The sequence below is a fragment of the Aplysia californica genome, unplaced genomic scaffold, assembly GCF_000002075.1.
Source record: "Aplysia californica isolate F4 #8 unplaced genomic scaffold, AplCal3.0 scaffold00072, whole genome shotgun sequence".
In the NCBI taxonomy this organism is placed as follows: domain Eukaryota; kingdom Metazoa; phylum Mollusca; class Gastropoda; order Aplysiida; family Aplysiidae; genus Aplysia; species Aplysia californica.
The window spans coordinates 141,915-151,093 of record NW_004797342.1 but is presented as its reverse complement, the minus strand read 5'-3'; the positions used below and the strand labels follow the sequence as shown (position 1 = coordinate 151,093).

Genomic DNA, 9,179 nt, shown 5'->3' with positions numbered 1-9,179 from the left:
AGAGAGAGAGAGAGAGAGAGAGAGAGATAGAAAGAGAGAGAGAGAGAGAGAGAGAGAGAGAGATAGAAAGAGAGATGGGTGGAGTGGATCAGACACATAGTACAAAGGTAGGTTGAAGGAAGGGTAGATGGACAAGGTTACCAGAAAACGTAAACATCTTGTGAGCGTGTCTTACCTGCACAACCAAACTACTGTAACCAAAGCGACAATCAGCAGGACGATGACTATGACCAGTCCAATGATAGCACCTACAGGAATGCCATCACTGACACCTGAGGGACGAAAGAGAAACTCAAATCGATGACCGATGCCAAATCTATTTTGGGGGTGCTGTACACGTTAGGCTGACCACTATATACAGTACTGTTTTTCAGTGTACTAAGGGAAAGAGTCTAAATATTTACGGAATCAGAGATTTCCACACAGATTTCATTTATGCGTGTCTATAATTTGAAGTTCTTTTTTTAAGATATTCGCTTTAATTTTTGTTTCTGTAGCGTGATTGCTTGCTGTAAGAGCTGAGGTACAGGGCGCGGTTTCGAGAAGCGCGGCTTCTGAAGCCCATTTCCCCCGATGGGATGGCATCCACTCTGTCCAGCAAGTTTCCCAATAGACTTCTTTTAGGTGTCAGTTTAATGCAGTTTTCCACAGTTAAACAAGCTGTTCACAATGAATGTATTGGCATATTTACTTCACAGAGTTGACGTTTTAACTGACAATACAATCAATTCGAAAAGCTGGCGGGTCCATGCTCTGTGAAAATTACCGAACGAGCACGAAGACGGTTGAGTAAGGGATTCCAACCTGGGTCATCATCATGGAGTGCCAGCTCTGACGCAGATATTGGCTGTCATAGTTCGCTGCATAATACTGTTTCTGCTCGGATGCTCTCTAAAAGCATATAATAAAATTGTCTTTGCCTTTCCCAGCTACCCATCTGTTAATGTTCTCTAGGTAAGTTGTTCTTGGTCCACTCCGGCCTTTTTGGTCTTCTATTTTTCCAGCGAAAGCAAGATGTTTAAGGCATTCATGTCTAGTCAATTTCAAATGTCCCAGAAACCGATGTGCCTATCTGTTTGTTGTTGTTGTTGTTGTTGTTGTTGTTGTTGTTGTTGTTGTTGTTGTTGTTGTGTGTGTGTGTGTGGTAGCCTATCCTTTTGAAATGTTTGGAGCCCCGAAGAGCGTGCTCTTTGCCAGGGCCACCGCCTCTCTTGGGTAGCGGGTGAGGCAGTCCAACCTCCCAGAATCCTCCCCAAAGAGATGCCACCGCTGGACCTCCGTGGCGGGGCATCTCTGCAGCCAGCGCTCCAAATCCTGGGGCTCCTCGCTGCACAATGGACAGATTGGGTCCGATGTTTTGTCTATTCTATTTTTGTAGGCCCGCAGCCCAGAGAAGTGACCGGTCCTGATTTTTGCCAGTAGTGACTGGTCACTGCGGGATTTAATTTGAGCCTCTCGTTTTAAAGAAATTGCCCTGTATATTTCCTTCGCCCGCGTGTGGGATATCAGAGGGTCTTTTGTGATGATTTTTATCATTTTCATATATAATTTGGCGGCCTGGACCCGGCAGCACTGTTGCCAGTTTGGCATTACTGTCAGCGAGATCATTGCCGAGGATATTGCAGTGACCAGGGATACACTGAATAGTGGGTTGGGTGTTGCATTATTTATGCGTACCGTTGTCGCATTTGGTCGAGAGATGGTGATGTTCCCACTATTGCCATGCATAGCGATTGACTGTCAGTGAAGATAGCGACCGAGTTGGATGCATCGCACGCATTGTCGATCCAGTCTATGGCCATTTCCAAGGCTCTCCTCTCTTCCTCGAAAGAACACGTGAATATAGCGCCTTTCTCTCTCAACGTCTCGACAACGGTCGGGTTGGACGGGTACCCCGTTGTGATGACGACCCCACCACCGCCATCCGTTGTTCCTGCACTAGCCGAGCCGTCAGTGTAGATATTGTACTGTGCGCCAAGCTCTCGTGCTAGACGAAGAGCAGCGCTTCGGATCTTCGCACTGGAGTAACTCCTTCCGCTTATGCCGTACAGGTGGGGGAAGCGATGTCGGGGTTGATTCCCCGTTCCCACGGCCTTATTTCGAAATAAGTAATGGACCCCCTCTCGCAGTTGAACAGATGTGGGCTCTTTTTGCTAGCGTCTTCGGCCCTTTTTCGGAAATCTCTGCGTCCCTTTAGGCGTCTGTGCACCTGTTCCGTTACCCGCAATTTGTTGTTGTTGTTTGTTGTTGTTGTTGTTATTGTTTGTTCTTGCTGTTGTTGTTTTTCAAAGAAAGTAAAAATAACAAAAATAAATAACTTAAGACTAATAGCCTTAACATACGAATTTATAGAATGTCTAGAAAAAATTGTGCTAAAAAGGAAGCAAAAACCTATTTTGATCAAATTTGCGGACGATTCAACTAATATAATTGGGCTCATTCAGGCTGAACATGACGAAACTGCTTACTGGAATTTTATATTTAAGTTTTCTGAGAGGTGTGAAACTCATAAGCTGCTTTTAAATATGACCCCCCCCCACGGAACTTATTGCTGGCTTTAGAAAAAAGAAATTGCCCCTGCAGCCACTCGAAAATAAAATCGAAAATGTCGAGCAAGTGTCAGATTATAAGTACATATATTTCGTCCTTCCAGGTCCATTTGACTTCTTTGCCTGAGATCCTCACTTGAAGGTCAATATCTTTTCATCACCGAAGTAACTTACATTGTGGCTAGCAGATTGCTGACGTGATCAAAACAGCACAAATAATCAACAGCCATGAAAGTGACTCACGCTCGGAGCACGTCACTCCCTCGTAACCGTCCAGGCAACCGTAGAGACATGCCCCAGACTCGGGATGGCATCGCCTGGGTGTGTCACTGGCACTGCTGCTGGCTTTGAATAGGCACGAGGGGCTACAAGTTTTGGAGCAGTTGAGACCATAAGTGTTGCATTGGCATTCTGAAACAACAGGGCGAATCAATTGACCGAAGAAATGGTGAAATGTTTAGGGGAGGAACAAATCGTTGAATGACGAATAAGCTCAACGATAGAATTGATCTAGAAAATCATTATAAACACTTTCCTGATTTCTTGTTTGCAGAAGTGTCTGTGTTATTGTTTTCGTGAATAAATCGCTGGATAAATGGTTTTTAACTCGGAGGAATGAGTAGTATTCAGATTGTACCAAGCCTTTAAAGCAAAGTAAATTTTGCAAATGTTCATTAAAACTCTGCTGGAATGTAACTGTGAAAGAAAAAGCTAAACCACATCTAGGCCTACCCTTTTGTCTCCCCCTCTCTATCACAGACTCTTTCTTCCTTTCTTTCTATATTTCTTTCATTTTCTCTCCACCTTTCTTTGCTTTTCTCACTCTCTCACCCTTTCTCTCTCTCTCTCTCTCTCTCTCTCTCTCTCTCTCTCTCTCTCTCTCTCTTTCATTTCCTCTTTCCACTCTCTTTCTCGCCCTCCTCTCTCTATCTCTCTCTTTATCTTCCCATCACCTTTTCTCCCACTCTTAAACACACAGAGACACATATACACCCTCACATATTATACTCACAAATTGTAAAGAGTTACATTACCATCATTGCCACACATTTACATGCCAACAAATTAACGGTCTATATTATTATTTTATCACTCGATCCATTCACCCATCCATTCACCCATCCATTCACCCATCCATTCACCCATCCATCAACCAATGTGTTTTTTCCCCCCTTTTTATCTCTGTCCTTCTGTAAGTAAATATTTTTGTCTATCTGTTTTCCTATCACTCACGTTGATCACAGAACTGTCCCAGATAGCCAGGGGAACAAACACCTCGACAGTTTCCATCTCGTTTGTCACAAGGGACATCCTGCGAGCACTTTTCACTACACTGGTGCACGCAACGCCTGCCGTAGGTAAAGTCTTCACAGTCTGGGAGGATAAAAATAGCTCATTATATTGACAAGTTATAGCAGTCTAGGTGAAAAATAATAGATCTATTCATTATAGAAAAGGATGTCTAGGATAAGAAAAATAACTCATGATGAAAAAGGTTTTAGCAGACAAGTAAAGGGGGCTCTCGTGGCCTATAGAGGTTAAGGTGTTGGCCTCTCATTCAAAGGTCCCGGGTTCGAATCCGGGTAGTGACTGAAAACTTTTAATCTCTAAATTTGTCTCCTTTCACCTTCTTTCCTGCTCTCTAGCAATGTTCTGTCGTCTGCTTCAGTCTCCTCTTTCTGCCCCCACTCCCTCATCTCCTTTGCCCTCCTCCTCTGGGCTCCTGATTCTTTCTATAGCCTTTCTACTGCTACTCTTTGGCTCCTTCTTACTGCTGTCTTTCAGCCACACCCTTAATCTTCTGGTAGGGAAGGTCTACACCTAGGACAAGGGCGAAAAATCTTGCAGGGCCCGTGTGCAAGTTGCACACGTTAAAGATCCCCTGGTGGTCTAAAATCGATAAGAGTAGGCTTCGGCCGCCACCCGGGCAAAATTCAAAATTTCCTACCAACTGGAAAAGTTTAATGTGTCCCGCGCGCTCATATTACCTTATGCAGTTGCGAGCGCCGTAAAACACTTACAAAAACAAAAGACTAGGAGAGGAAAATAACATTGTGGAAAAAATAGCTCATAATAGAAACCGTTCGGAGACAAAAGAAAAGACCAATATAGAAAAAAGTTTCCTCAGTCGGTGAAGATAGACAAAAAAATTACTCATTGTTAAAAGGAAAACTTCGGGTTGGATAAAAACATCTTTTATAGAAAAAGTTGACCGGCGTCTGTGGTTTAGCCGTAAGGCGCCTAGCTATCTCCTGCAGGAGATTCGAGTTCGATTCCCGAGTGGGCAGAACATTTTTATTTTCTGAGTATCTCAGTCTTTGAGCTGGGATGTATCCCTTCTAGCCCAAGTTGACCCTGCCAGGCAGCATGGAAAGTCCGCCTCCTTAATGGTTTAAATTGTGTCGATTAGGGCGCAAAACATCTAAATTATAAGAAAAGGCCTTGGCAGTCTGAGAAAAAAAAACCCCTCATGACACAAAACGCCTCTGCCGACCGGGAGAACTTAACTTACTTTTCATTTCCGATCCAGCGGCCATCTGGGTTCTAGCCCTTCGGCCTGTCGATATGGCAAAGAATTTACAGGTTTTTATCAGCTGTGTTTTATTGTTGTATGAAGTATTTCCGATATCTGGGGAGGCAGATAGGCAGGTGCTATGAAGGTCGCTAAGTGCACGACAGGAAAAGAGATTGTGTGATACTGTTTCATCCTGGCAGTCACAAAGCGGGCCGTCAGGTGGGGTATCCTTGTGGATTCTACTTAGCTAGGAATTAAATGGGATGTGTTGTGTTCGCAGGCGAAAGATAGCGACTTGTTCTCTTCTACTCAGGGAGTTTAGTGCTTCTTTTGAGTTGGGAGCAGTCATGTTTGCAAATTAGGCTCTGCCAGTGCCAGTTTTGCCCATTGCCCATCCATTCATCCACTGTTCCCTGGTGTTGCATTTGATGATGTTCTTGACCGTCTGTTGTGATACTGGGTTTCACTTTTTTCTTCCCGAGAAACTAACCTATTTCTCGCAGGGACCGGTATCGGTCCCGAGAAGTGCTTCTCGTCTCGTGACCTAATTTTCTTTTCGCGCTGTTGGAAGAGCAGCTCGCTTAGCGAGAAGGCGGCCGTGTCCGGGATCTAGACTAGGCTAGCCCTGTCGCGCCTGCAAAAGCGGTGAAGGAAGGTAGGGAGACCTAGGCCTAGGCCACGGAGGTTATACGGTAAGGTACTTGGCCTTGGCCTGAGCCCTGAGCCCCAATCGCCTCGCCACCCTCTCCACTCTCTTTCAGTTTCAGACACAGGACGGCACGGACTGCCTGCGTGTCATTTCTCGCTGGCTGAGCTCCTCTTTCCGTCGACACCTCTAACTCTTGTTACTCGTGAGTCAAGCCAACGAGCGGTATCACTTCTCGGTGCTGGCCAGTAGTTTAGTGGCTGCGCAGTGACGGGAAGGGAATTTCTCGCCAGAAACGAGCATTGAGCTCTTCTCGTGCCCGCTCCTAGTTTTGAGGTTGTGTTTGTGAAGCTCCCTTCTAGGCAAGGGTGTCTGCTCCGTCGTTTTGTGGGATGTTGCTGTGGCCAGGTATCCACTATAAAGTCAGGTCGACGGCATAGGTCTGCATGAAAGGGTTAATTGTTTGAGCCACAGATAGGGGGGCTGGGCTTTCGAAATTCATGTTTTTCAAAGCTTGGAGTACCGATTTTCCATCTGTGAAGATTACATTGTCCTTGATTTTGTCTGGATATATAGTGAAAATGCTGGTCAGTTGGAGGATTGCTGCTTCAATGGCGATCGCCTCAGCCTCATAATTTGTACAAGAAGTACCAAAGGCATAAAACTGTTCTTCACACGTCTTGTCAGGATGTTTTATTTTTACGCTAAAGCTTACATAAACTGTTCCCTTGACGGCTGACCCATCAATGTAAATATGGATGGAATAACTAGGGTAGGAGTCAATTGTTTTGAGAGCTGTGTTCTTCAGCTCTACTGGGTCATATTCCTTTTTCACTGTCTACTTTATGAGGGAAGTTTTGAAGTAGGCGTTCTTGATGTTGGTGTTTGGGGGGGGGGGGGGTTCTGGTCTTAACGGTTTCAGCATTTCTCTGTGGTATTTTTCTACTTAATCACCGCCTGTATCGAGTATTGATCTTCCATGGATTCGTTTCTTTGGTCGTCTCTGTTCAATGATCGTTCTGTTTGGGAGGTTTTTGTCTAGTCTCTTGTAGCGCTCACTCATCTCCACAACTGCTGCCTCTCTCCGCAGATCCAAATGTTCCAGGTTTGTGAGGATTTCGCAAGTTGCAGTTGGAGTGGATCTCAAAACTCATGAGATAAATCGTACCGCTTGATTCTGAATTTTGTCAAGAGACCTCTGAGTTGGTTTGCTGCAGATTGTCTGTAAGGTTAGGTTATATTCCATGGCAGAGCGTACATAGCCAACATATAGCTGTCTGAGTGCATCCTTGTCCGCTCCCCATGAAGTGCTTGCCAGCCGTCTGAGAAGGTTAAGTCTCTTGTTGGCCTTGGTCTTCAGGTTCCAGATATGGTTTTTGCATTGAAACTGCCTGTCCAGCTCGATCCCGAGGTAAGTTGGGTTGTCAACGTTTTCGAGTTTGGTTCCTGCAAGTGAGAAGGTGAGATTTTGCTTTGCAACTTTGTCGCTTTTTGTAAAGACGGTGAAGATTGTCTTGGTACAATTTGCTTTTAGTTTCCACTTGCAGCAGTAGTTGTTGAATGTATCTAGGTCTTCATTTATGAGTCATGCACTGATGCCAGCTGTTTATTTTAATGCAAGATGCCTAGGTCGTCGGCATATAGGGCCTTCTCCAATTTCAGTATCTCAGGCAGGTCGTTGATGAAAACAAGGAAAAGTGGGCAGCTCAGAGAGGAACCCTAGGCTAGGCCCTCCTTCAGTACATCTTTGGATGACTCACCATTGTTCACCCTGTCTGGATTTTCCTGTCTGTAAGGAAGGTTTTCATCCATCTGTAGAGTTTCCGTGGATTCCTGTCTGTGTCATCTTCCACAAGAGGCCTTTTCTCCAAACCTTATCATATGCTTTCTGGAGATCGACAAAGACTGCCACTGTGTGTTTCTTTTCCTGCAAGCCATCAAGGACTCTCTGACTGAGCCTGAACATCTGGTCTTTTGTTGGCTGGCCTGCATGAAATCTTGCCTGGTTGCTGTCCAAGGCACCTGTTTTTTTCCAACCACCAGTATAGGTGGTGATTGACCTTCCTCTCTGCTAGTTTCTCGATGCATGTGGTGAGTGAAATGGGTCGATAGCTTTTAATTTCTTCAGCAAGTTTTCCTTTCTTAAGTATAGGGGTGATGATGGCATTTTTCCAAGCTCTGGGGATGGTGTTTTTATTTCACGTCTTGTTGATAAGCTGGAGGTTAGTACCCTTACCAACGGGACTGAGGTTGACAAGCATTTCATTGTGGATCTTATCTGGTCCTGGGGATTTGCGAGGCTTCAGTTTCTTCATTGCTCTGTTGAGCTCAGTGAGTGTGAAGTCATCTTCAAAGAGAGAGATACTTGCACGTGGCGCATGCTCTTTCTTCTTCAGTTTTTTTCAGACAGTCTTATGCTGGTCAGTGTGAGGTGTGGGACCGTGAGAACTAAAATCTAAAAACTTTAAATTGTACAGAAGAGTTTCACTGACGCTCAGACCAGGTCTCACTGAAAGCTCTCACAGACCGCCTAGTCTACGTCAATAGTCTCATCCGAATTGGTATTTCATTCATAAAAACAAACAAGAGAGCAGGATTGGACAGACAGAAAAAAGACATAGAGAGAAAGAGAGAGAAAAAAAGACAGAGACTGACAGTTTCGGGGAGAGAAGGAGGGAGAATGAGCGGTAGAGAGAAAAGGGAGTGAGAGAGGGGGAAGAGACAGGGAGAAGAAAGAAGAGGGTCAAGAGGTAGAGATGGAACGGTATGACTAGCATATGAATGGTTAAACTTTGCACTTCAGGGCCAAAACTTATATAATGAAATGCTACATACTATCAACAAGTCTGAGACACTTAATGAAACATTTTTCCCAATAGAGAATTCCATCTCTAGTCTGACCTGCAAGAATGAAATTTGGGTATGTAACCTTTCTAATACAACACATCTGGTTCACCCCGAGAAGACAACTAGGCACAATCTATAACAAAAAGGAAGTGCAAAAAACTTGAAATCATAATATAGAAATAGAACACACCGTGTTCACAGAAATGTCCTCCCTTCCCAGGTTGGCAGTCGTCACATGCCCCATTGACGTGGTGGCACAACTGGTCTACACATCGAACATCACAGGCTTCCTTGCAGTCTTCACCCCATGTCCTTAATGAACATTCTGAATGAAACAAAAGTGAGAAACCGTTGAATGGATGGCAATAAAGAAAGGAAAAAGTAAATGAAGGATTGGAGGGATTAATTAGTCCACCAATAATTAAAATTTATAAATTAAAATTTGTTTTTATGGAGAAATGAATGAATATACCGGCGATAAAAAAACACTTTTTACCCGTGCAAAAATTTGTTAAGAGTCTTTACGCTTTTGCATTCATGTGAGTAATACTAAGTACTCCAAAGAATACGTCATGCCGTCTCTCTCTCTCTCTCTCTCTCTCTCTCTCTCTCTCTCTCTCTT

At 44.4% G+C, this 9,179-nt stretch overlaps 1 protein-coding gene across 1 annotated transcript in view; it reads right to left on the bottom strand.

The window, feature by feature from the left end:
- LOC101864211 (multiple epidermal growth factor-like domains protein 11) overlaps nt 1–9,179 on the bottom strand; it is a gene marked incomplete at its 3' end in the record, with an annotated part of 36,763 nt that overhangs the window by 7,740 nt on the left and 19,844 nt on the right. The window contains 4 exon segments of the mRNA XM_005093899.2: nt 176–272; nt 2,793–2,960; nt 3,783–3,923; nt 8,748–8,882. Coding sequence (XP_005093956.1) covers nt 176–272; nt 2,793–2,960; nt 3,783–3,923; nt 8,748–8,882 — 541 coding nt within the window.